At 46.6% G+C, this 27,901-nt stretch overlaps 4 protein-coding genes across 4 annotated transcripts in view; all 4 read left to right on the forward strand.

Annotated features, from left to right (window-relative positions):
• The window catches only part of LOC139158412 (zinc finger protein 208-like), a 56,953-nt gene extending 54,520 nt beyond the window's left edge, over positions 1-2,433 (forward strand). The window contains exon 14 of the mRNA XM_070735720.1: positions 1,090-2,433. Within this exon, the coding sequence (XP_070591821.1) occupies positions 1,090-2,140 (1,051 nt within the window). The 3' untranslated portion in view covers positions 2,141-2,433. The remainder of the gene's footprint in view (positions 1-1,089) is intronic.
• On the forward strand, positions 2,213-17,896 carry LOC139158414 (zinc finger protein 14-like). Its single transcript, XM_070735723.1, has 4 exons — positions 2,213-2,297; positions 9,144-9,274; positions 15,174-15,303; positions 16,872-17,896. The coding sequence occupies exons 1-4, from the start codon at positions 2,213-2,215 to the stop codon at positions 17,585-17,587; spliced, it is 1,062 nt and encodes a 353-aa protein (XP_070591824.1). The 3' UTR covers positions 17,588-17,896.
• Positions 9,958-10,866, forward strand: LOC139162961 (zinc finger protein 202-like). Its single transcript, XM_070743874.1, has 2 exons — positions 9,958-10,525; positions 10,636-10,866. Exons 1-2 carry the CDS (start codon positions 10,027-10,029, stop codon positions 10,761-10,763), a joined length of 627 nt encoding a protein of 208 aa, XP_070599975.1. The 5' UTR covers positions 9,958-10,026; the 3' UTR covers positions 10,764-10,866.
• A 6,567-nt stretch (positions 17,897-24,463) lies between the features above and the next one.
• Positions 24,464-27,901, forward strand: part of LOC139158418 (zinc finger protein 208-like) — a 57,237-nt gene continuing 53,799 nt past the window's right edge. The window contains exons 1-3 of the mRNA XM_070735728.1: positions 24,464-24,576; positions 25,114-25,802; positions 25,913-25,980. Of these exons, the coding sequence (XP_070591829.1) occupies positions 25,229-25,802; positions 25,913-25,980 (642 nt within the window). The 5' untranslated portion in view covers positions 24,464-24,576; positions 25,114-25,228. The remainder of the gene's footprint in view (positions 24,577-25,113; positions 25,803-25,912; positions 25,981-27,901) is intronic.

Consider the following 27,901-nt stretch of genomic DNA (forward strand, 5'->3'; position numbering starts at 1 on the left):
TCCGAGGTGGGTCAAATGAGGACCCGGAGTGTGGGGGCAATAGGCTGGCTCTGTTAAAAAGTGCTATTGCTGACATGTTGTAAGCCGCCCTGAGTCTAAGGAGAAGGGCGGCATAAAAATTGAATAAATAAATAAATTATATGCTGTTCTATGAAACCTCCAAAATTGTGTGGGAACAGAACTTTCCCCCGCAGCCCATGGAAGAGCATTCTCCCAATCCAATTCAAGAACAAAAGCCTCCTGCAGTGTCACTGTGAGCATCCTAGGGTACAGGTCATCCTTGAGTTACGACAGTTCACTTAGTGACCATTCCAGGTTATGAGCAGCCCTCCCCGAAGTACGTGGGATCCAGTCCCGAAATTATGAGTGTTGCAGCCCCATGGCAATAGTGCATCCTTAGGAATGACAGCAGAGGGGCTGCAACATTTGCTCTCCATATTCCCCCACCCCTCCCACCATTGTCTGGTTCCAGAAGAGCATGAGGAGAATGGAAGGTTTGGACACTCTCATGACTCATGAATATAGAAATCATCATGTTTATGTCACACCAGTGCAAGCTTGCAAACATACAACCTAGTGACATTTTGGAGAAATTCTGAAGGAATTTCACTTGGCTTTCTATCCTTTTTCTCTAACCTTATTATCATTTTCATTTCCCTTTTGGTCTGAAGGTAAAGATCAAGATTCCTGTGAACTGTTCCAACTGATCAATGCTGAAAATGGAAATGGGAAGTTTGGAATTCGAATGGAATTAGAAAGCCGTGAGAGAAATCAGTCAAAGAGCTGGAATCAGGAAAGCTCATCTTCCACTGAGGCTCTGATTCAAGATTCTCTTGCCCAACAAGAGGAAATAAGGAATAAATATATTGGGAAAAGTGTGAAGCTAACCAAAGCTAAAGTACAAACAAATGAATACTCTTTAACCCAAAACAAAGGAGACGACGGTATAAGAAGAAACAACAGACAAAATTACAATGGGACATCCACTCATTTTCATGGAAATAACTATCTTGCATCTGAAAAAGTGATTGACACAAAAGAGAAGCCGTACAAATGCATGGAGTGTGGAAAGAAGTTTGCTCGAATAAGTCATCTTATTTCCCATAAAAAGATCCACACAGGGGAGAAGCCATATAAATGCATGGAGTGTGGAAAGACCTTTGCTCAAAGAAGTCATCTGACATCCCACAAGATGATCCATACAGGGGAGAAGCCATATAAATGCATGGAGTGTGGAAAGACCTTTGCTCAAAGAAGTTATCTTACTACCCACAAGATGATCCACACAGGGGAGAAGCCGTATAAATGCATGGAGTGTGGAAAGAAATTTGCTCAAAGAAGTCATCTTACTACCCACAAGGTGATCCATACAGGGGAGAAGCCGTATAAGTGCACGGAATGTGGAAAGACCTTTGCACAAAGAAGTCCTCTTATTTCCCATAAAAGGATCCACACAGGGGAGAAGCCATATAAATGCATGGAGTGTGGAAAGACCTTTGCACGAAGAAGTCATCTTATTTCCCACAACATGATCCACTCAGGGGAAAAGCCATATAAATGCATGGAGTGTGGAAAGACCTTTGCTCGAAGAAGTCATCTTATTTCCCACAAGATCATCCACACGGAGAATCCGTATAAATGCATGGAGTGTGGAAAGACCTTTGCTCAAAGACAGGATCTTATTTCCCATAAAAGGATCCACACAGGAGGGAAGCCGTATAAATGCATGGAGTGTAGAAAGACCTTTGCTCGAAGAAGTCCTCTTATATCCCATAAAAGGATCCACACAGGGGAGAAGCTGTATAAATGCATAGAGTGTGGGAAGGCCTTTACTTATAAACATCATCTTATTTCCTATAAAAGGATCCACACAGGGGAGAAGCCGTATAAATGCCTGGAGTGTGGAAAGGCCTTTGCTCAAAGAAGTCCTCTTACTTCCCATAAAAGAATCCACACAGGGGAGAAGCCGTATAAATGCATAGAGTGTGGGAAGGCCTTTGCTCAAAGAAGACCTCTTATTTCCCACAAGATGATCCACACAGGGGAGAAGCCGTATAAATGCATGGAGTGTGGAAAGGCTTTTGCTCAAAGTGGTCATCTTATTTCCCATGAAAAGATCCACAAGAAAAAAGCCGTATAAATTCATGGAGTATGAAAAAACCTTCTTACTTTCCCTAGGATGATCCACACGTAGGACAAGCCGTATAATTCCATGGAGTGTGGAAAGATCTTGGCTCAGAATGGTCATCTATGTTCTCATAAAAGGATCCATGCTCAGGAGAAACTATATAGCTATAGCAATTCTACTTACATTTATATACTACTCCACAGTGCTTTACCACTTATATCTGAGCAGTTTACAAAGTCAGCATATGAAAGGCTGAATCAACTATTAGAAGCAATCTATAGCAGTTGAAGATGTTTTCAATAAAATGTCGAAAGTTTTCAATTTTCAGTTATTTAAAAATGCTCCATCCATTTTGTTGCTCAAATATGATTTCCCATCCAGAATTTGCATTTCTTGCTCAAAGAGTCAGTCACCATTTTCATTTTGTAAACGTACTGGGGAGGACCAGGGGAGACATAATAGCAGTGTTCCAATATCTCCGAGGTTGCCACAGAGAAGGAGTCAACCTATTCTGCAAAGCACCTGAGGGTAGAATAAGAAGCAATGGGTTGAAACTAAGCAAGGAGAGAAGCAACTTATTTATTTATTTATTTATTTATTTATTTATTCATTTATTCGTTTATTTATATTTGTATGCCGCCCCTCTTTGCAGAGAATGGAACTAAGGAGAAATTTCCTGGCAGTCTGAAGAGTTAATTAGTGGAACAGCCTGTCTCCAGAAGTTGTGAATGCCCCAACACTGGCTTGGGAGTGTGAGGCCCTGTTCTTCAGTGGTTCTCCTCCTACATCTCCAGTTGGTCGTTAGTGGGGGGTCAGAAGTCTCTCCCTTATGGGGTGCCTCAGTGGTTGGTCCTCTCCCCTCTGCTATTTAAAATCTACATGAAACCGCTGGGTGAGATCATCCAAGGGCATGGGGTGAGGTATCATCAATATGTGGCTGATACCCAGTTATACATCTCCACCCCATGTCCAGTCAGCGAAGCAGTGGAAGGGATGTGCTGGTGCCTGGAGGCTGTTGGAGGGTTCTGGATAGGTGTCAACAAGCTCAAACTCAACCCTGAGAAGACAGAGTGGCTGTGGGTCTTGCCTCGCAAGGACAATCCCATCTCTCCGTCCATTACCCTGGAGGGGGAACTACTGACCCCCTCGGAGAGGGTCCGCAACTTGGGCATCCTCCTCGATCCACAGCTAACATTAGAACATCATCTTTCGGCTGTGGCGAGGAGGGCGTTTCCCCAGGTTCGCCTGATGCACCAATTGTGACCCTACTTCGACAGGGAGTCATTCCTCACAGTTGCTCATGCCCTCATCACCTCGAGGTTCGACTACTGCAGCGCTCTCTACATAGAGCTACCTTTGAAAAGTGTTCGGAAACTCCAGATCGTGCAGAACGCAGCCGCGAGAGCTATTGTGGGGTTATCTACATTCGCTCACATCTCTCCACTGGCTGCCGATTTGTTTCCGGTCGCAATTCAAAGTGTTGGTAATGACCTATAAAGCCCTACATGGCATCGGACCAGAATACCTCTGGAACCATCTTCTGCCGCATGAATCCCAGTGGCTGATAAGGTCTCACAGAGTTGGCCTTCTCCGGGTCGGTCCCGTCGACTAAATAATGTCGTCTGGCGGGCCCCAGGGGAAGAGCCTTCTTTTTGGCGGCCCCAGCCCTCTGGAATCAACTCCCCCCATAGATCAGAACTGCCCCCACCCTCCTTCTCTTTCATAAATTGCTTAAGACCCACCTGAATCGCCAGGCATGTGGGAATTGAGATACCTCCCCCAGTTTATATAGTTTTATGTATGGTATGCTTGTGTTGTATGGTTTTAATGGACACGCTTTTTAGATGTTTTTTAAACATTAGATTCGTTACATTGTTATTGTTATTATGGTTGTTGTGAGCCGCCCCGAGTCTGCGGAGAGGGGTGGCATACAAATCTAAGAAATTATTATTATTATTATTATTATTATTTTCAGCAGATGTTGGATAACCATCTGTCTGAAGTAGTGTAGCTGGATTTTGTATTTCATCACCAGTCGGGCGCTTCCCAAGCACCTAAGACTGCGTGATGTAGCGGCGAATTATGTTTACCGATCCCAGTAAAGCAGGCTTTTGCATTGTCATTATTATTATTATTATTATTATTATTATTATTATTATTAAATGGAGGGTATCTTCTGGATCTGCCCTGAACTCCCCTTGAGCGGCGCTCCCCCCAGCCACTTTCAGTTTGCTTCTCTCCCCCAACTCTCCCTCCTGCTTCAGATGACGTCACAAAGGGCTCTACCCGGAGACTGGAAGATGCAACGGAAGACGTCAATGTGGAGGAAATAGGCAGCTGCTGTCCAAAGGAAGAGGGAGACATGGCCACAAACGTGTAGTTTTATATCAACAAATGTATTGAACATTCGCAGCAGAGAAGAGAGTCAGGAACATCCTGAGGTAAATCTCAAACAGCCTCCAGAGAAAAAAAGGAGAAAGAGGAAACGCCCCCTTTCCACCCTCAGCAACCAATCAGAGCACAGATCCCCTCAGGCAGGAGCCGGCCCTCCCTCCCTCACAATGGGGAGTTTCATTCTCCAGCCATTAAATTCAGTATCTTCACAGTTGAAGGATCCAAAAGAAACAGAACTAAGATGACTTTGCTTTTGTCTCTTAGATTGAATTGTCCGGCTGGGATGGTTTTTAACATTTTATTTATTTATTACTTAGATTTGTATGCCGCCCCTCTCCGAAGACTCGGGGCGGCTCACAACACGTGGAACAAATCATAAATAATCTGACAAATTTAAAATATTTAAAGATTTAAAAAAGACCCCATATACTAACAGACATACACACAAGCATACCATATACAAATTAAACATGCCCAGGGGGAGATGTTTCAGTTCCCCCATGCCTGACAGCAAGGGTGGGTTTTAAGGAGTTTACGGAAGGCAGGAAGAGTAGGGGCAGTTCTAATCTCCAGGGGGAGTTGGTTCCAGAGGGCCGGTGTCGCCACAGAGAAGGCTCTTCCCCTAGGGCCCGCCAACCGACATTGTTTACTTGGCGGGACCCAGAGAAGGCCCACTCTGTGGGACCTAATCGGTCGCTGGGATTCGTGCGGCAGGAGGCGGTCTCGGAGATATTCTGGTCCAATGCCATGAAGAGCTTTAAAGGTCATAACCAACACTTTGAATTGTGACCGGAAACTGATCGGCAGCCAATGCAGACTGCGGAGTGATGGTGAAACATGGGCATACCTAGGTAAGCCCATGACTGCTCTCACAGCTGCATTCTGCACGATCTGAAGTTTCCGAACACTTTTCAAAGGTAGCCCCATGTAGAGAGCATTACAGTAGTCGAACCTCGAGGTGATGAGGGCATGAGTGACTGTGAGTAATGAGTCCCGGTCCAGATAGGGCCGCAACTGGTGCACCAGGCGAACCTGGGCAAACGCCCCCCTCGCCACAGCTGAGAGATGTTTTTCTAATGTGAGCTGCGGATCGAGGAGGACGCCCAAGTTGCGAACCTTCTCTGAGGGGGTCAATAATTCCCCCCCCCCCCAGGGTGATGGACGCGCAGATGGGATTGTCCTTGGGAGGCAAAACCCACAGCCACTCCGTCTTATCCGGGTTGAGCTCGAGTCTGTTGACACCCATCCAGGCCCCAACAGCCTCCAGGCACCGGCACATCACTTCCGTCGCTTCGTTGACTGGGCATGGGGTGGAGATGTAAAGCTGGGTATCATCCGCATATTGATGATACCTCACCCCATGTCCTTGGATGATCTCGCCCAGCGGTTTCATGTAGATGTTGAATAGCAGGGGGGAGAGGACCGACCCCTGAGGCACCCTACAAGGGAGAAACCTAGGAGTCGACCTCTGACCCCCCACTAACACCGACTGCGACCGGCCAGAGAGGTAGGAGGAGAACCACTGAAGAACAGTGCCTCCCACCCCCAACCCCTCCAGCCGGTGCAGAAGGATACCATGGTCGATGGTATCGAAAGCCGCTGAGAGGTCGAAGCGCACCAGGACAGAGGATAAACCCCTGTCCCGGGCCCGCCAGAGATCATCCATCAACGCGACCAAAGCGGTTTCCGTGCTGTAACCGGGCCTGAAACCCGACTGCTGGGGACCTAGATAATCGGCTTCTTCCAAGGACCGCTGGAGCTGGAGTGCCACCACCTTCTCAACAACCTTCCCCATAAAAGGAAGGTTGGAGACTGGACGATAGTTAATAAGCACAGCTGGGTCCAGGGAGGGCTTCTTGAGGAGGGGGCGCACAAGCGCTTCTTTATAGAGTGATGGAAAAACTCCCCTCCCCAAGGAAGCGTTGGTAATCTCCTGGGCCCAGCTCCGTGTCACCTCCCTGCTGGCCGAAACCAACCAGGAGGGACACGGATCCAGTAAACAGGTGGCGGAACTCACAGCTCCAATGGCCTTGTCCACTTCATCAGGTGTCACCAGATCAAACTCTTCCCAGAGAGGTGGACAAGTACGTGCCCCAGTCACCTCGACTGACTCATTGTCAGTCGACTCTGTTTTACAATTGGAGTCGAGGTCGGCCCGGATCTGAGCGACTTTATCAGCGAAAAACGTGTTAAAATCCTCGGCACTACTCTGCAAGGGCTCCCCAACTCCCCGCTGGTTAAGAAGGGAGTGGGTCACTCTAAACAGAGCGGCTGGGCGGGATTCTGCTGATGCAATCAAGGTGGCATGGTACGCGCATCTTGCCGCCTTGAGCGCCACTTTGTAAGTCTTAATAAAAGCTCTTACAAGTGTTCGATCGGATTCAGACCTACTCTTCCTCCTTCGCTTCTCTAGCTGTCTCTTTTGGCGCTTCAACTCCCGGAGCTCCTCGTTGAACCATGGGGCTCTACGGGGTCTAACGCCACGGAGAGGTCGCAAAGGTGCAATCCGGTCAAGAGCCCCCACCGCAGCCCTGTTCCAGGCCTCCGCGAGAGACTCCGCCAAACTGTGGGCGAGTGCCTCTGGAATAACCCCAAGCGCCGTCTGAAAGCCCTCTGGGTCCATCAGGCGTCTGGGGCGGAACATCTTCATTGGTTCCGCCTCCCTGCGGGGGAGGATTGGAGCCAGGAAGTCAAGCCGTAGTAGAAAATGGTCTGACCATGACAAAGGCAACACTTCTAAGCCCCTTAGTCTCAGACCATTACTCAATTGCTCGGAAAGGAATACCATGTCAGGTGCGTGCCCTCCCTCGTGAGTCGGACCCTGTACTACTTGAGTCAGGTCCACGGCTGTCATGGTGGCCATGAACTCCTGTGCCAACCCAGAGGTTTCGCCGAGTGACGGCAGGTTGAAGTCCCCCAGGACGATGAGTCCGGGGAACTCCACCGCCAACCCGGCTACCTCCTCGAGTAGCACAGGCAGGCCTTTTGACACGCAGCTGGGAGGCAGGTACGTGAGAAATAAGCCCACCTGAACCCCTAAGTCCAACTTCATCAAGAGAGACTCGCAACCCGCAATTTCCGGAGCAATGAGTCTACAGAGGCAAAGGCTCTCCCTGGCTACAATAGCCACTCCTCCCCCCCCTTCCCTGGGGTCGAGGTTGATGCCATATCTGAAACCCGGCTGGGCAAATTTCAGAGAGAGGAACACCTCCCTCCGGGCCCAGCCAGGTTTCAGTAATACATGCCAGGTCGGTCTCCTCATCCAGGATCAAATCCCGGATGAGCAGAGCTTTATTTACTACCGACCTGGCATTCAGCAGCAGCAACCTGAGCCCAGGGCCAGAGTTACACTCACCACCAGTACCCAAGATTGGGCTCACAGAGGCAGAACAAGGGACCGTTATTAAGCAACGATCCCTCGTTCCCCTGGAACGGCTAACTCTGTGGCCCCCGCCATATCTGCCTCTCCCCAGCAACACAGGGATATTCCGACCCCCTGCCCCCCCAGAGATCGGTGCCCCTTCCTCTCCCGCCTCCCGAGCGTCAGGTGGGCCAGACCTATCATTCACACTGCTATCAATAAACTCATCCATACCATAACCCCCCCACCCCCACCCACCCAATCATACCAGTCATTCCATTCATAACCACAAGTATATTTATCCCAGTCATCCATTACGTTAGAACCCCAATTACGTTAAAAGTCAATTAAATTAATAATAGTATAAAATGGCAGTTAATAACAATTTAAAAACACTAAAACATTAAAATATAAATATATAAAATATACGCTAAAATTATGAGTTAATATAAATTAACTTAATATAACTTAATATAAATTTATCTTAATATAATATAATATATAATATAGTATATAATACTGTATAACTTAATATAAATTTATCTTGCACTGTGCTAAAAAGAAGTCAACGTCCTTTTCTCCTTTTTTCTCCTGTCCCTCTCAGGCCTCCTTCTCCCTCCCTTTCTCCTGCCCTCAATGTCTGGCTTCTATTTTCCCTTGTGTTTTGTCCACCAAATAAATGAATAAGCTCTCGAGATTCTAGAAAAGAGGCAGAGAAAAGCAACAAAGACGGAGGCTAAAATTATTTATTTATTTTAATTCATTTTATTGCCTGTATAGGCCACCCAACTCCTGTGGGGCTCTGGGCGGCCTACACAAATAAAACCATAGACACCCATTTAAATTCCCTTCCAAACCTCATATCTCTGGGGCCACCACCAAGATTCCTCTCCTCTCCTGCCCTTGTTCCTTCCATCCCATTCTCTCCTCTAGACAAAGAAGAGGCTGAAGGAAAGAGACGGAGGGGCAGGAGATGGAAGAAAGAAGGAAACCGCTCTAGAAAGGCCACAGAAGAAAGACCACAACCTCCTTCCCTTCCTTTGGGTCAATGGAGACTCCGAAGCCTTTCTCCTCCGACTCCCAAGCCCATCATCCCCGCCCTCTCCCTTCCCCCTCCCGCCAGCTCCTCTTTCCCGCCCTTTCTGGCACCCAGGTATTTCACCCCCAATCCGCCAGGAGGCGCCCTCTGCCAAGGGAAGGGAAGACAGCGGGAATGGACCCACCGGAGGGAAAACGTAACAAAGGGGCTTTTCTGAGGAGTCTGCGAAGGAAGTGACATCACTGTCCCTTGCCAGTCTAGGAAGCCACACTCGCTCTCCTTATCCCGTGGGGCTCCACCTGAGACCGGGAGCCTGCGGGAGGTGGTGGAAGGACATCCAGAGGCGCCCGAGGTGAGAGGGGGGGCTCTTCCCAAGGCCCATGCTCCCCAGCGGCCCTCCCCTTACAGGGGGAAGCGGGGATGCCGGGAAGGGTGGGAGATTCGGGGAAGGGCCCAAGGGGGGGAAGGAAGGGGGGGCCTTGGAGGAGGAGGCGGGATTCGCCCCAGGCTCCCAGAGGGGAAGAGAAGAGGGCGGTTGCTGCACCTGCCTCCTTATTTATTTTATTTGCTTATTTTATTTATTTTATTTTATTCATTTAATTTCTTTATTCAATTTATTTATTTATTTGATTGATTGATTGGATTTGTATGCTGCCCTCCGTAGACTCGGGGCGGCTAACAACAGTGATACAAAACAGCATGTAAATCCAATACTAAAACAGCTAAAAAACCCTTATTTGTGAAACCAAACATACCTACAAACATAAGAAATCATATGTTCCCGGCCCTGCTCGGGGGCCCTGGGCCCTGCACTGGGATGAGCCTCTTGGGGCTCCGGGCAGGTTGGGGGAAGGTCGCTCAGGGGCTGAATTCCACCTTCTCATTCTGGGCCTTTGTTTTTCCTTCCACCTCAGAGACAGAAACCGGAAGCCATTTGTGGTCTTTGCAAGGCCCCATTTTCTCCTGGGGGAAGAAAAAAAGAGCGGGATCACCAGGAGGGATCCGTCCTGTGTTCCCAGAAATGGTCCCGTGAAGGAAAAGGCGTCTGGAGACCGACAAGAGTCCTTGGACCCCTTTGGAGTTGCTCTGCAGGACAGAGAAAGGATGGAGACCCCACCTGTTGCAAAGGGTGGAAGCGGAAAAGGCCCTGCAGCCGCTCAGCCTGGGAAGGGGGGGAAGCTCTGGACAAGCCCTGGGCAGAAGTTACTGGAGGAAGAACCCATCCTCCCTTCGGAAGTCCAGCCCTGGAACTCCATCCAATACCGGGAGGCTGAGGGTCCCCGAGGACTTTGCAGCCGACTCCACGACTTGTGCAGGCAATGGCTGAGGCCAGAGAAGCACACCAAAGCCCAGATGCTGGACCTGGTGGTTCTGGAGCATCTCCTGTCCCTTCTGCCCCCAGAGATGGAGGGCTGGGTGCGGGAGTGTGGAGCAGAGACCACCTCCCAGGCGGTGGCCCTGGCGGAAGGCCTCCTCCTGAGCCAGGCGGAGGAGCAGAAGGAAACCAATGATATGGAGGGAAAGAAGAATCCACCAGATCCCGCTCATGAGCCATTTTTCTGGAGGATCCCTTGGGAAGATCCAAACCAGGAGACCTCGGAAGGTAATGGGAGATGCTCTGATGGCCCACCTGTCTCACCTTTGCTCTCTCCTCTTCTATAGAAGACCTCCTCCTCTTTTGTTCATGATGCATTGTGAAATTATTCCTTACAGAGAAAGAAAGAATGAAGCTCTCTGGTTTTTATGAAGGAGGCCAAACAGCGGTTGAACTTCCACATCAAGTAAGAGAGAGAAAAGATCTGAGATTTGTCTTCTCCCTTCAGGAAGTGAAGCCAATTTGAAGAGCCCCCTCTCTCCTTCTATTCCCCCCCCCCCCCTGTTTGGCCAGGACTATTTTTGTGTCCTTCCACAACATGGAGAGCAAAATACTGTAGCAGGTTCAAATTTTACTCCCTTTTATGTGTCTTTGGAACAATTATATATTTTGTTCATTACTACTTTTTCGGGGGGGGGGGGGGGGGGTATTTTTCCAATATTGGGTGAAAGTCATTCTGGATGCAGTTGTGATATGTAATATTAAATACTTTTTTGCTTTAGTATATTTCCTTTTAAATATTGCTAATGAGAATAATTCCTGCAAGAATTCTTTCTCTATTTGTGTGATCTCTTGTAACCATGTGTGGATTTTCGTCCAGGATTTTTTGGTCTCAGAGCTTGACCACCACATATGGAAGAAGATGCCATTATTATTTTTTTTATACTGCCAACAATTTGGGCTCAATTTTGGATATATTTTAGCTAATTGGGTGGGTGCCAAATACCATCGATAACACATTTTATAGTCATTTTCCTTATAAGATACTGATTTGGATATTTTTAAATTTCAATTCCGTATTTGTTCCCAGTCTGCCAAGTGAATATTATAACCAATGTTCTGTGCCCATGTCACCATAGATGCTTTTACTACATCTGCGTGTCTTTCATATTGTAGCAAGTACCGTATATACTCGAGTATAAGCCGACCCGAGTATAAGCCGAGGCACCATTTTTTGGCACAAAAACTGGGAAAACTTATTGACCCGAGTATAAGCCGAGGTTAGAAAATGTAGTGGCTACTGGTAACTTATAAAAATGGAAACCAATAAAATTACATTAATTGAGACATCAGTAGATTAAATGTTTTACAATATTTATTTTAAAGAGGGTAAACAATATTTATTTCAAAGTGGGTAAATAAAAGCAATCTGATATTTACAATAAATTAAATAAAATTAAATAAATTAAAAAGTAAAAAAAGTAGTTCAATCAGCAACCAAGCTAAAACCTATGAGTCAAAATCCCTCAAAACAGGATTCTTCCTCCTCATCTGTTTCTCCAAATAGAGCTTCAGCATTAGCTGCTGTGAGATTATCAGCATAGATATTATCATCATCGCTGAGTTCACAGTCATCACCATCACTGCCATCATTCTCAAACAAAGCACTGTTCAAGCTACCAATCCCACACCAACTTTAGTAAAATAGAATGCATTTTGCAGGCAAAATTATCAATAAACCTAAAACAGATTCACAAAAACGGGAGGGGGGAGGCACATTTATGTGCAAAATAAACCAATAAGGATTAATTTTTTCAGTTCAATTTTCATTCCATTGTGCGCAGAAATGTTCAAACTTGTTTCCAGGTGAAAAGAACGTTCAAAAAGACCAAAATGATCAATTTGCAGTCCGGGTCAAATAGACCCGGGAACATAAGATTAGGGAGTTTTTTCGAAAAGAACAGCAGGGTTAAAAGGGGGGTTACATAACTCCATCAAAGTGGTATCAGACACAAATCATGCCTTAGTTGTCGTGCGATCTCTGCCCTTTTTTGCTCACTTGCAAAGAATGGACGTGTTGCCTCTAGCTCCTGCAGGCACTCACGGGGAAACCAAAGCAGCACCGTTGAGAGGTTAAAACACGCATGCCTGTTGCCAACGCTTCTCTCCCTCTCCCCCTCCCTAAAGTTCCTCAGGAAAAGACATTTTAGACTACGGTACCCTTCTCCTCATTGGCCGCTTTCCTCCCATCACGTGCATCTACCATAAGTCCATACTCCCCCCTGGGTCTCATTCTCTTTCAGAGGCAATGGGCACCAATACCTTTGCACCCCTTCCTATCTCTCTCTGCCTCTCTCTCGGGCGCACTCAGTTTCTTCGGCTTGGGTTACATGTACCGGGTCTGTGTGCGCCTTTTCTCTCCACCTGCCCCACCAGCGTTTCTGTTAACGTGTCCCCCGGCTCCAGTTCTAAGAGGAGAGGCAAAGGGGGCTCCGAGCTGTGGGAAGGGTGGGGCAGCTGCCTTCCCTTCCCCGGGTCCAGCAAAGTTGTCAGCCAACTGCTCCGACGGCGTGCGAGAGGGGAAAAGACGATGGGAAGTCAGGGGGGAGGGGATTCCTGCTTCATGAGTCCCCCCCCCACCTCACCAGCTTCGCATCGTCTGTTCCTCTCTCGCACGCCGTTGGAGCAGTTGGCTGGCAACTTTGCTGGACCCGGAGAAGGGAAGGTAGCTGCATGGCGCCGACAGGAGCTCCAAGCAGGAAGTAAAAGGGGGCTCCGAGTGACGCGGCTGTGGGAAGGGTAGGGCAGCTGCCTTCCCTTCTCCGGTCCAGCAAAGTTGCCAGCCAACTGCTCCGACGGCGTGCGAGAGGGGAAAAGACGATGGGAAGTCAGGGGGGAGGGGATTCCTGCTTCATGAGTCCCCCCCCGACCTCACCAGCTTCGCATTGTCTGTTCCTCTATCGCACGCCGTTGGAGCAGTTGGCTGGCAACTTTGCTGGACCGGAGAAGGGAAGGCAGCTGCCCTACCCTTCCCACAGCCGCGTCACTCGGAGCCCCCTTTTACTTCCTGCTTGGAGCTCCTGTCGGCGCCTTGCAGCTACCTTCCCTTCTCCGGGTCAAGCAAAGTTGCCAGCCAACTGCTCCGATGGCGTGCGAGAGAGGAACAGACAATGCGAAGCTGGTGAGGTGGGGGGGGACTCATGAAGCAGGAATCCCCTCCCCCCTGACTTCCCATCGTCTTTTCCCCTCTCGCACGCCGTCGGAGCAGTTGGCTGGCAACTTTAATGGACCCGGGGAAGGGAAGGCAGCTGCAAGGCGTCGACAGGAGCTCCAAGCAGGAAGTAAAAGGGGGCTCCGAGTGACGCGGCTGTGGGAAGGGTAGGGCAGCTGCCTTCCCTTCTCCAGTCCAGCAAAGTTGCCAGCCAACTGCTCCGACGGCGTGCGAGAGGGGAAAAGACGATGGGAAGTCAGGGTGGAGGGGATTCCTGCTTCATGAGTCCCCCCCCCCTGACCTCACCAGCTTCCCATCGTCTTTTCCGCTCTTGCAGTTGGCTGGCATCTTTGCTAGAGCAGGGGAGAGGAGGCAACTGCCACACTCTTGCCACAGCCGCTTCGGTTCACCACACTGCCCTTTCCCACACTCGCCCAAGCCACCAATGTCTGCCGGGCTCCCGCGGTGCGCCCTCTTGTGGTCACCCGGCGCCCTCTTGTGACCCGAGTATAAGCCGAGGTCGGGTTTTTCAGCCCATTTTTGGGGCTGAAAAATTTGGCTTATACTCGAGTATATACGGTAAGTATATAGTTTGGAAATGATTTTACTTTCAGGGCCAGTTAAAAGTTTATCTAATATACTTGACGTTGTGCTTCTCCCATATTCCCTCATGTCCTTTTGGTACCTGGATTGTATCTGGCTGTATACTATTTTTTGTATTTTATCTTGGGATGGATCTATGTTTATCCCAGGCAGATTTAAATTCAGTTACTGGGTATTTACCAACCACGTCTGCTGGACGTTTGTTCCAAGGATTACTACTCTTTCAGTAAAATAATATTTTCTCGCGTTGCTTTTGATCTTTCCCCCAACTAATTTCAGATTTTGTCCCCTTGTTCTTGGGTTCACTTTCCTATTAAAAACACTTCCCTCCTGAACCTTATTTAACCCTTTGACATATTTAAATGTTTCGATCATGTCCCCCCTTTTCCTTCTATCCTCCAGACTATACAGATTGAGTTCATGAAGTCTTTCCTGATACGTTTTATGCTTAAGACCTTCCACCATTCTTGCAGCCTGTCTTCGGACCCGTTCAATTTTATCAATATCTTTTTCTAGAACTGAACACAGTATTCCAAATGTGGTCTCACCAGCGCTCTATATAGCGGGATCATAATCTCCCTCTTCCTGCTTGTTATACCTCTAGCTATGCAGCCAAGCATCCTACTTGCTTTTCCTACCGCCTGACCACACTGCTCACCATTTTGAGACTGTCAGAAATCACTACCCCTAAATCCTTCTCTTCTGAAGTCTTTGTTAATACAGAACTGCCAATGCAATACTCAGATTGAGGATTCCTTTTCCCCAAGTGCATTATTTTACATTTGGAAACATTAAACTGCAGTTTCCATTGCTTTGAACATTTATCTAGTAAAGCTAAATCATTTACCATATTACAGACACCTCCAGGAATATCATCCCTATTGCACACTTTAGAGACATCGGCAAATGTAATGTTGAAATGTTGATTTCATTTTGTTAGATGGGACCCAATCTGTCGATCCTTCTATATCTCAAGTTAATATTCTGGAGTTTCGTTATTCCTGACAATTTGGTCTTGTCTGCAAATTTGACCAGTTCCCCTTTTATCCTCTTGTCTAAATCTTTGATGGCCATGAAGAGATCTTGCAAATTCTCCTGTTCTGTTCTTTCTTCTGTGTTCAGGAGAGTCCTGTGTCCTTCGAGGAGGTGGCTGTGTCTTTCTCTGAGGAAGAATGGTCTCTGCTGGATCCTGATCAGAAAGCGCTGCATTCGGAAGTCATGCTGGAAAACTATAGGAACGTGGTCTCTCTCGGTAAGAGTTTTCTAATTGCCAATCAGAGACCAAGAGATTAAAAAAAAACACTATTATGAGACATCGTCTCCGGGGAGGGAGAAGGAACGGATGTGGCCTTCTGGTGCTCCAAGGAAGGAAAGAGTCAATGTCTCTTTGCTGAGATGTTTTCTGTGCATTTCTTCTCTGTAGTTTCCATTTCTATTTGAACGTATTTGTAGGGGCCGAAAAGAACAAAGTGGGCCTTTATGTATCCTAGGGAGGTCATGTGAGAGGAGTGTATTGTCATTCTGCTGCACGAATCCCAGCGACCAGTTAGATCCCACAGAGTGGGTCTTTTCCGGGTCCCGTCAATTAAACAATGTCGCTTGGCGGGACCCAGGGGAAGAGTCTTCTCTGTGGCGGCCCCAGCCCTCTGGAACCAACTCCCCCCAGAGATTAAAATTTCCCCCATCCTCCTTGCCTTTCGTATGCTCCTTAAAACCCACCTCTGCTGCCAGGCATGGGGGAATTGAGATCCTCTTTCCCCCTATGCCTTTACAATTTTATTCATGGTATGTCTGTATGTATGTTTGGTTTTTATAATAATGTTTTTAGTATTGGATTATTATTATTATTATTATTATTATTATTATTATTATTATTATTATTATTATTATTGAGCCGGGTTGGCGCAGCAGGTAGAGTGCTGTACTGCAGGCCACTGAAGCTGACTGTAGATCTGAAGGTCAGTGGTTCAAATCTCATCACCGGCTCAAGGTTGACTCAGCCTTCCATCCTTCCGAGGTGGGTAAAACGAGGACCCGGAGTGTGGGGGCAATAGGCTGGCTCTGTTAAAAAGTGCTATTGCTGACATGTTGTAAGCCGTCCTGAGTCTAAGGAGAAGGGCGGCATAAAAATTGAATAAATAAATAAATTATATGCTGTTTGATTACTGTTGTTAGCTGCCCCGAGTCTGCGGAGAGGGGCGGGATACAAATCCAATGAATGAATGAATGAATGAATGAATGAATGAATGAATGAATAAATGAATGAATGAATGAATGAATAAATAAATAAATTTATTCTATGAAACCTCCAAAATTGTGTGGGAACAGAACTTTCCCCCGCAGCCCATGGAAGAGCATTCTCCCAATCCAATTCAAGAACAAAAGCCTCCTGCAGTGTCACTGTGAGCATCCTAGGGTACAGGTTATCCTTGAGTTACGACAGTTCACTTAGTGACCATTCCAGGTTATGAGCAGCCCTCCCCGAAGTACGTGGGATCCAGTCCCGAAATTATGAGTGTTGCAGCCCCATGGCAATAGTGCATACTTAGGAATGACAGCAGAGGGACTGCAACATTTGCTCTCCATATTCCCCCACCCCTCCCACCATTGTCTGGTTCCAGAAGAGCATGAGGAGAATGGAAGGTTTGGACACTCTCATGACTCATGAATATAGAAATCATCATGTTTATGTCACACCAGTGCAAGCATGCAAACATACAACCTAGTGACATTTTGGAGAAATTCTGAAGGAATTTCACTTGGCTTTCTATCCTTTTTCTCTAACCTTATTATCATTTTCATTTCCCTTTTGGTTTGAAGGTAAAGATCAAGATTCCTGTGAACTGTTCCAACTGATCAATGCTGAAAATGGAAATGAGAAGTTTGGAATTCGAATGGAATTAGAAAGCCGTGAGAGAAATCAGTCAAAGAGCTGGAATCAGGAAAGCTCATCTTCCACTGAGGCTCTGATTCAAGATTCTCTTGCCCAACAAGAGGAAATAAGGAATAAATATATTGGGAAAAGTGTGAAGCTAACCAAAGCTAAAGTACAAACAAATGAATACTCTTTAACCCAAAACAAAGGAGACGACGGTATAAGAAGAAACAACAGACAAAATTACAATGGGACATCCACTCATTTTCATGGAAATAACTATCTTGCATCTGAAAAAGTGATTGACACAAAAGAGAAGCCATACAAATGCATGGAGTGTGGAAAGAAGTTTGCTCGAATAAGTCATCTTATTTCCCATAAAAAGATCCACACAGGGGAGAAGCCATATAAATGCCTGGAGTGTGGAAAGGCCTTTGCTCAAAGAAGTCCTCTTACTTCCCATAAAAGGATCCACACAGGGGAGAAGCCGTATAAATGCATAGAGTGTGGGAAGGCCTTTGCTCAAAGAAGACCTCTTATTTCCCACAAGATGATCCACACAGGGGAGAAGCCGTATAAATGCATGGAGTGTGGAAAGGCCTTTGCTCAAAGTGGTCATCTTATTTCCCATGAAAAGATCCACAAGAAAAAAGCCGTATAAATTCATGGAGTATGAAAAAACCCTCTTACTTTCCCTAGGATGATCCACACGTAGGACAAGCCGTATAATTCCATGGAGTGTGGAAAGATCTTGGCTCAGAATGGTCACCTATGTTCTCATAAAAGGATCCATGCTCAGGAGAAACTATATAGCTATAGCAATTCTACTTACATTTATATACTACTCCACAGTGCTATACCATTTATATCTAAGCAGTTTACAAAGTCAGCATATGAAAGGCTGAATCAACTATTAGAAGCAATCTATAGCAGTTGAAGATGTTTTCAATAAAATGTCGAATTGAAAGTTTTCAATTTTCAGTTATTTAAAAATGCTCCATCCATTTTGTTGCTCAAATATGATTTCCCATCCAGAATTTGCATTTCTTGCTCAAAGAGTCAGTCACCATTTTCATTTTGTAAACGTACTGGGGAGGACCAGGGGAGACATGATAGCAGTGTTCCAATATCTCCGAGGTTGCCACAGAGAAGGAGTCAACCTATTCTGCAAAGCACCTGAGGGTAGAATAAGAAGCAATGGGTGGAAACTAAGCAAGGAGAGAAGCAACTTATTTATTTATTTATTTATTTATTTATTTATTCATTTATTTATATTTGTATGCCGCCCCTCTTTGCAGAGAATGGAACTAAGGAGAAATTTCCTGGCAGTCTGAAGAGTTAATTGGTGGAACAGCCTGTCTCCAGAAGTTGTGAATGCCCCAACACTGGCTTGGGAGTGTGAGGCCCTGTTCTTCAGTGGTTCTCCTCCTACATCTCCAGTTGGTCGTTAGTGGGGGGTCAGAAGTCTCTCCCTTATGGGGTGCCTCAGTGGTTGGTCCTCTCTCCTCTGCTATTTAAAATCTACATGAAACCGCTGGGTGAGATCATCCAAGGGCATGGGGTGAGGTATCATCAATATGTGGCTGATACCCAGTTATACATCTCCACCCCATGTCCAGTCAGCGAAGCAGTGGAAGGGATGTGCTGGTGCCTGGAGGCTGTTGGGTTCTGGACAGGTGTCAACAAGCTCAAACTCAACCCTGACAAGACAGAGTGGCTGTGGGTCTTGCCTCGCAAGGACAATCCCATCTCTCCGTCCATTACCCTGGAGGGGGAATTACTGACCCCCTCGGAGAGGGTCCGCAACTTGGGCATCCTCCTCGATCCACAGCTAACATTAGAACATCATCTTTCGGCTGTGGCGAGGAGGGCATTTGCCCAGGTTCGCCTGATGCACCAATTGTGACCCTACTTCGACAGGGAGTCATTCCTCACATTTTCTCATGCCCTCATCACCTCGAGGTTTGTTTCCGGTCGCAATTCAAAGTGTTGGTAATGACCTATAAAGCCCTACATGGCATCGGACCAGAATACCTCTGGAACCATCTTCTGCCGCATGAATCCCAGTGGCTGATAAGGTCCCACAGAGTTGGCCTTCTCCGGGTCGGTCCCGTCGACTAAATAATGTCGTCTGGCGGGCCCCAGGGGAAGAGCCTTCTTTTTGGCGGCCCCAGCCCTCTGGAATCAACTCCCCCCATAGATCAGAACTGCCCCCACCCTCCTTCTCTTTCATAAATTGCTTAAGACCCACCTGAATCGCCAGGCATGTGGGAATTGAGATACCTCCCCCAGTTTATATAGTTTTATGTATGGTATCCTTGTGTTGTATGGTTTTAATGGACGCGCTTTTTAGATGTTTTTTAAACATTAGATTCGTTACATTGTTATTGTTATTATGGTTGTTGTGAGCCACCCCAAGTCTGCGGAGAGGGGTGGCATACAAATCTAATAAATTATTATTATTATTATTATTATTATTATTATTATTATTATTATTATTATTTTCAGCAGATGTTGGATAACCATCTGTCTGAAGTAGTGTAGCTGGATTTTGTATTTCATCACCAGTCGGGCGCTTCCCAAGCACCTAGGGCTGCGTGATGTAGCGGCGAATTATGTGTGCCGATCCCAGTAAAGCGGCCTTTTGCAATTGACATGGAGATTTTGTCAATTCAGATGGTTTTCAAATGTCCGCTGAGACCCTTTGGCCCTGCGCCCAACGTGCCAAGTACCACTGAGACCACTTTCACTGGCTTATGCCAGAGTTGTTGCAGCTCAATATTTAGATCTTGGTATTTCACTAATTTCTCTAGCTGCTTCTCCTCAATTCTGCTGTTCCCTGGGATTGCGATGTCGATCCATACTTTCTTTTTCTCCACGATCACAATGTCTGGTGTGTTATGCTTCAGAATTCAGTCAGATCCTATTATTATTATTATTGTTATTATTCTTATTAATATTATTAATATTATTATTATTAAATGGAGGGTACCTTCTGGATCTGCCCTGAACTCCCCTTGAGCAGCAGCCACCCCAGCCACTTTCAGTTTCCTTCTCTCCCCCAACTCTCCCTCCTGCTTCAGATGATGTCACAAAGGTCTCTGCCCGGAGACTGATGACGCTGGAGCAAGGAGACTTCCCATTGGTCCTGCCGCACTTCCTGTCGACTCCCATCTCCAAAATTGGAGAAAAACCCTTCCTCCCCTCAACAACCCTATTCCTCTTCTGGGACTGGAGATATCTAGCCCCCTCACAAACACACAGACACACACACACACACAGAGACGTGTGCTCATTGAATGGGAAGATTCTGCTGTAGGAGGAGATGGTGCCCTGAATGATAAGGGTGGGGGAGGGGTAATCCCGCAGCCAGTGAGGACTTGTGGGTCACATACACACCCACCCACTCAATGTGTGGGGAGTCCCAGAAAACCCAGCCAGACCAGGGAGAGGGCTGCTTCCCTTCAGGACAGAAAAAGCTGATTACCGTCCTCAAAATATACGTCTCCCTTGCTTGGAACGTCTGGAGGAACCGGCCCCTCCCGATTTCTTGCCCCTTTTTTTCTGTGGGTCAGGGGATCCTCCTTTTCCCTTCTAAGCAGCCCCAAATGGGACCCCAAATTAAAGTCTGGCCACTTCTCCTCCTCTTCCCACTCCTTTCCATGGAGAACGTCATTAGGGATTGGACTAGATGACCTCCAAGGTCTCCTCCAACTCTGTTATAATCTGTTATCTTGCCACAGTCTCAAGCAATAGAAGAATATGTAGAGAAAGATATAAAGTGACATGTTGCAATCAATTAACCCGGTATAAAAGAGCAGATATGGAGCTTTCCCCGAGAAATCTGCCCATTTCTGCTGTGGAAGACTCAGCCGCCCCAAACCCAACGGCTCCTTCTTGTTACTTTCCAACTCAAACTCCCAGAGGAACAGAAGGCAGATCCCACGAAAGCCTCCACTTCTCCACACCCCAAAAGAAACCGAGGAGTAAAAAGCAATAACACCCCATTTCTGGGGTTCCCCCCGCCCCAGAAGGAGGCTGCCAGGTAACAGCCGCAGGCAAAGCGACGCCTGGCTTGGCTTCACGGGAAGAAGAAATGGATTATTGCTGCCATTGGCCGGCCAAATGGCCGTGGCGCTTGCAAGGGGCAAGGACCCGTGAGAAAGGCTGGACAAAAGACTCCTCTGGATAACTGGACGTCATAGAAACGGCCCCAAATTCCTTTGTTCATCCAGCTCATTTCTCAGCTGCCCCAGAATAGAATTTGGGGGGCTGCCCCATGGGGGGGGATTATCCTCCAAAGCCCCAGAAGAAGAGAAGCAACCGATGGAAATCAACCAAAGAGAGAAACAACCTGGAATTAAGGAAAAGCTTCCTCGCAGTGAAGAGAATTAACCAGTGGAACTGCTGACACCAGAGGTTGGGTGCTTCATCACTGGAGGGTTTTAAGAGACTGGACAGCAAATGGTCAGAGATGATAGAGTTTCTCCTGCCTGGACTAGAAGACCTCCAAGGTGTCAAGATGAGGCCTAACTTGATATAATATCCCCATGGAGGAGGAAGGACTGTTGTCATTGTAATGGCTATTATACATAGAGAATGCTGAATCCATATGCTGCAACCTGATTGGCTGGTAAATATATAAAAATGTATGACGCATTTGCATAGGTGTGGTTGCTGTGGTAGTAGTGGTTGACTAGTTATTATTATTATTATTATTATTATTATTATTATTATTATTATTATTATTATTACTATATTTATATGCCGCCCCTCTCCGCAGACTCGGGGCGGCTTACAGCAGTGATAAAACAATATACAATAGGAAATCTAATATTAAAGTCTAAAATACGTGCAATAACCCCTTACCCCACTCCCAGAACATAATGGCCTGCCCATGTTTTGCCCTCCCCAGGCTCCTAGAAAAGCTCTGGAGCTTGGGAAGAGCCTCCCCCACCCCATCCAGAAGCTGGAAACAGGCGGTTTCCCCACTCCCAGTGAGCTCAGAAGGGTCGTGAATCAGCTGGCTGGAGCTCACCTGAGTTTGCGTCCTCACTAATATGGCTTCATGTGCCACCTGTGACATCACGGATATAGATGGTGATGGACATACGGTACTTTATTTATACCCTAAATCAGTGTTTCCAAAGCTTTTGACTATAATTTTCACAATGCTTAGTACCCCACGTCAAAAAAAAAAGGATGTATTTTAATAACAATCAAAATATATTTATTTTTTTGGTACATACGCAAAATAATAATGAATGAAAAATAAAATTATTCATCATAAAATGTAAATAAAGTTATATTATCAATAACAAGTTGTAGTGTGGCTTATGTACAGTCAGATAGAGTATAAGTAATATTGTAAATAGAGAAGTCATTATTGCTAAGAAGAAGTAGATATATTTTCTTAAGAACTCCTGCTGCAATGTGTTCATTCGAAGACTTCAGCTTCTTATCTATTGGTCTGTGCCTGGCTGGCTGGGTTGGGTCAGCTTCCTCAAGTGCTGCCCTGACCCAAGTTCCCTTCCAGCTCTGTTCTTCAGCAGCCTCCATTTTATTCCCTTCTTGGAAGTGGACCTGATTTTGCTTCCAACACTATCAGGAGAACATGGAAACCCACGACTGGAAGATGCAACGGAAGAGGTCAATGTGGAGGAAATAGGCAGCTGCTGTCCAAAGGAAGAGGGAGACACGGCCACAAACATTTTATATCTATTTATTTATTGTTAGAGTTGAAAGGGACCATGAAGGCCATCAAGTTCAACCCCCTGCCCAAGCAGGAACCCTATAGTACACCAGTCAAGTGGCAGTTCAATCTTCTCTTAAAAATGTCCAGAGTGTTGGAGTTCACAACGTTCGCTGGTAGGTTGTTTCATTGGTTGATCACTCTGACCGTCAGGAAGTTCCTCCTTATCTCCATGTTGAATCTCTCCTTCGTCAGCTTCCAGCCATAGTTCCTCATCCGGGCCTCTGGTGCCCTGAAGAATATAGTGATCCCCTCCTCTCTGTGACATCCCCTCGTATACTTGTAGACTGCTATCCTGTCCGCTCTGGCCCTCCTTTTCTCTCGGTTATCCATGCCCAGTTCCCTCAGTCTATCTTCGTAAGTCTTGGTTTCCAATTCCTTAATCATCTTGTTTGCTCTTTTTTGCACCTTCTCCAGAGTTTCAATGTCTCTTTTGAAGTGTGGTGACCAGAACTGAATACAGTACTCCAGGTGTGTTCGGACCAGGGCGTAGTAGAGTGGTATTAAGACTTCCCTGGTCTTGGAGTGTATTCCCCTGTTGGTGCAGCTTAGGATTGTGTTGGCTTTTTTAGCTGCTGCTGCACATTGTTGGCTCATGTTTAGTTGATTGTCCACCAAGACTCCGAGGTCTCTTTCGCAGTCGCTACTGCTAAGAGGGGTTTCTCCCAGGTTGTATGTGTGTCCAGGGTTTTTTCTGCGTAGGTGAAGGACTTTGCTCTTGTCGATGTTGAACATCATTGTGTTGGTGTGGGCCCCCTGTGTCAATATAAATGTGTTTAATATTCCCAGTAGAGAAGACAGTCAGGAACATCCTGAGGTAAATCTCAAACAGCGTCCAGAAAAAAAAGGAGAAAGGGGAAACGCAACCAATCAGAGCACAGATCCCCTCAGGCAGGAGCCGGCCCTCCCTCCCTCACAATGGGGAGTTTCCTTCTCCAGCCATTAAATTCAGTATCTTCACATTTGAAGGATCGAAAAGAAACAGAGCTAAGATGACTTTGCTTTTGTCCCTTAGATTGAATTGTCCGGCTGGGATGGTTTTTAACATTTATCTTGCACTGTGCTAAAAAGAAGTCAACGTCCTTTTCTCCTTTTTTCTCCTGTCCCTCTCAGGCCTCCTTCTCCCTCCCTTTCTCCTGCCCTCAATGTCTGGCTTCTATTTTCCCTTCTGTTTTGTCCACTAAATAAATGAATAAGCTCTGGAGACTACAAAAAAGGCAGAGAAGAGCCACAAAGATGGAGGCTAAAATTATTTATTTATTTTAATTCATTTTATTGCCTGTATAGGCCTCCCAACTCCTGAGGGGCTCTGGGCGGCCTACACAAATAAAACCATAGACACCCATTGAAATACCCTTCAAAACCTAATATCTCTGGGGCCACCACCAAGATTCCTCCCCTCTTCTGCCCTTGTGCCTTCCATCCCATTCTCTCCTCTAGACAAAGAAGCGGCTGAAGGAAAGAGACGGAGGGGCAGGAGATGGAAGAAAGAAGGAAACCGCCCTAGAAAGGCCACAGAAGAAAGACCACAACCTCCTTCCCTGCCTTTGGGTCAATGGAGACTCCAAAGCCTTTCTCCTCCTACTCCCAAGCCCATCATCCCCGCCCTCTCCCTTCCCCCTCCCGCCAGCTCCTCTTTCCCACCCTTTCTGGCACCCAGGTATTTCACCCCCAATCCGCCAGGGGGCGCCCTCTGCCAAGGGAAGGGAATACAGCGGGATTGGACTCACCGGAGGGAAAACGTCACAAGGGGCTTTTCTGAGGAGTCTTGCGAAGGAAGTGACATCACTGTCCCTTGCCAGTCTAGGAAGCCACACTCGCTCTCCTTATCCGGTGGGGCTCCACCTGAGACCCGGAGCCTGCGGGAGGGGGTGGAAGGACATCCAGAGGCGCCCGAGGTGAGATTGGGGGCTCTTCCCAAGGCCCATGCTCCCCAGCGGCCCTCCCCCTGCAGGCGGAAGCGGAACAAGCGGGGATGCCGGGAAGGGGGGGAGATTCGGGGAACGGCCCAAGTGGGGGAAGGGAGGGGGGGCCTTGGAGGAGGAGGCGGGATTCGCACCAGGCTCCCGGAGGGGGAGAGAAAGGGGCGGTTTCTGCAGCTGCCTCCTTATTTATTTATTTAATTTGTTTAATTTATTTAATTTATTTATTTGATTGATTGATTGGATTTGTATGCTGCCCTCCGTAGACTCGGGGCGGCTAACAACAGTGATACAAAACAGCATGTAAATCCATGACTAAAAGAGCTAAAAAACCCTTATTTGTAAAACCAAACATACTACAAACATAAGAAATCATATGTTCCCGGCCCTGCTCGGGGGACCTGGGCCCTGCGCTGGGATGAGCCTCTTGGGGCTCCGGGCAGGTTGGGTGAAGGTCGCTCAGGGGCTGAATTCCACCTTCTCATTCTGGGCCTGTTTTTCCTTCCACCTCAGAGACAGAAACCGGAAGCCATTTGGGGTCTTTGCAAGGCCCCATTTTCTCCTGGGGGAAGAAAAAAAGAGCGGGATCACCTGGAGGGATCTGTCCTGTGTTCCCAGAAATGGTCCCATGAAGGAAAAGGCGTCTGGAGACCCACAAGAGTCCTTGGACCCCTTTGGAGTTGCTCTGCAGGACAGAGGAAGGATGGAGACCCCACCTGTTGCAAAGGGGGGAAGCGGAAAAGGCCCTGCAGCCGCTCAGCCTGGGAAGGGGGGGAAGCTCTGGACAAGACCCGGGCAGAAGATCCTGGAGGAAGAACCCATCCTCCCTTCAGAAGTTCTGCCCTGGAACTCCATCCAATACCGGGAGGCTGAGGGTCCCCGAGGACTTTGCAGCCGACTCCACAACTTGTGCAGGCGATGGCTGAGGCCAGAGAAACACACCAAAGCCCAGATGCTGGATCTGGTGGTTCTGGAGCATCTCCTGTCCCTTCTGCCCCCAGAGATGGAGGGCTGGGTGCGGGAGTGTGGAGCAGAGACCAGCTCCCAGGCGGTGGCCCTGGCGGAAGGCCTCCTCCTGAGCCAGGCGGAGGAGCAGAAGGAAACCAATGATATGGAGGGAAAGAAGAATCCACCAGATCCCGCTCATGAGCCATTTTTCTGGAGGATCCCTTGGGAAGATCCAAACCAGGAGACCTCGGAAGGTAATGGGAGATGCTCTGATGGCCCAGCTGTCTCACTTTTGCTCTCTCCTCTTGTATAGAAGACCTCCTCCTATTTTGTTCATGATGCATTGTGAAATTATTCCTTACAGAGAAACAAAGAATGAAGCTCTCTGGTTTTTATGAAGGACGTCAAACAGCGGTTGAACTTCCACATCAAGTAAGAAAGAGAAAAGATATTAAATTTGTTTTGTTTTGTTTTGTGTTGTTTTTATTTCTCTTTCTTCACTCAATCCACCGGTGCCATTGTGCCCATATTTCGTAGTTCTCAGAAACTTTTTGGCCCCTTAATTCCATCATCTGTTTGTCCATTTTGGAACAATTATATATTTTGTTCATTACTACTTTATCGGGGTGGTGGTGGTTCTGTATTTTTCCAATATTGGGCGAAAGTCATTCTGGCTGCAGTCGTGATATGTAATATTAAGTATTTTTTTCCTTTAGTATATTTCCTTTTAAATATTCCCAATAAGAATAATTCCTGCAAGAATTCTTTCTCTATTTGTCTTGTAACCATGTGTGGATTTTCGTCCAGGATTTTTTGGTCTCAGAGCTTGACCACCACATATGGAAGAAGATGCCATTATTATTATTTTTATACTGCCAACAATTTGGGCTCAATTTTGGATATATTTTAGCTAATTGGGTGGGTGCCAAATACCATCGATAACACATTTTATAGTCATTTTCCTTATAAGATACTGATTTGGATATTTTTAAATTTCAATTCCGTATTTGTTCCCAGTCGGCCAAGTGAATATTATAACCAATGTTCTGTGCCCATGTCACCATAGGTGCTTTTACTACATCTGCGTCTCTTTCATATTGTAGCAAGTAAGTATATAGTTTGGAAATGATTTTACTTTCAGGGCCAGTTAAAAGTTTCTCTAATATACTTGATGTTGTGCTTCTCCCATATTCCCTCATGTTCTTTTGGTAGTTGGATTGTATCTGGCTGTATACTATTTTTTATATTTTATGTTAGGATGGATTTATGTTTATCCCAGGCATGTTTAAATTCAGTTACTGTGGATTTACCAACCACGTCTTTTGGACATTTGTTCCAAGGATCTACTACTCTTTCAGTAAAATAATATTTTCTCACGTTGCTTTTGATCTTTCCCCCAACTAACTTCAGATTGTGTCCCCTTGTTCTTGTGTTCACTTTCCTATTAAAAACACTTCCCTCCTGAACCTTATTTAACCCTTTAACATGTTTAAATGTTTCGATCATGTCCCCCCTTTTCCTTCTGTCCTCCAGACCAATGATTTTCAACCTTTTTTGAGCCGCGGCACATTTTTTACATTTACAAAATCCTGGGGCAGACCACCAACAAAAATGACACTCTAAGACACTCTCTCTTTTTCCATCTCTGTCTCCTCCACCCCTTGTGTGTGTGTGTAAACACACTCTTGAACCCTTTCCAAAAACAGGTGAGGGCTGGGGCTTTTTCTCTCTTATTCTTTGGGTGCTTTTTATCATATGCTTTAAATCAAGAGTCAGTTCTCTCTCTCTCTTTTCTTTCTCTCTTTTTCCTCACATTCTCTGCCTCAATCATTTTCTCATTTCACTTTTTTCTCCCCCTTTTTCTCTCATTTCTCTCTCTCTTTCTCTCACTCTTTCTCTCACTCTTTCTTTCTCTCTCTCTCTCTCTCTTTCTCTCTTTCTCTCTCTTGCTTTCTTTCTCTTTCTTTCTTTCTCACACACACTCTTTCTCTCTTGCTTTCCTTCTATCTCTTTCTCTCTTGCTGTCTTTCTTTCTCTCTCTTAATAATAAATAATAATAATTTATTAGATTTGTATGCCACCCTTCTCCGAGGACTTGGAGCGGCTCACAACAATAAAACATCATGTACAAATCCAATGTTAAAACCGTCTTTAAAAAACCCCCATTAAAACAGTCATACAGCCCAAACACACCATCCATAAAGTCAAGACAGCTAAGGATATATCAATTCCTCCATGCCTGGCGACATAGATGAGTTTTCAAAAGTTTGCGAAAGCCAAGGAGGGTGGGGGTAGTCCTAATCTCTGGGGGGAGCTGATTCCAGAGGACTGGGGCCGCCACAGAGAAGGCTCT

Source organism: Erythrolamprus reginae, chromosome 2 (genome assembly GCF_031021105.1).
Source record: "Erythrolamprus reginae isolate rEryReg1 chromosome 2, rEryReg1.hap1, whole genome shotgun sequence".
Lineage (NCBI taxonomy): Eukaryota > Metazoa > Chordata > Lepidosauria > Squamata > Dipsadidae > Erythrolamprus > Erythrolamprus reginae.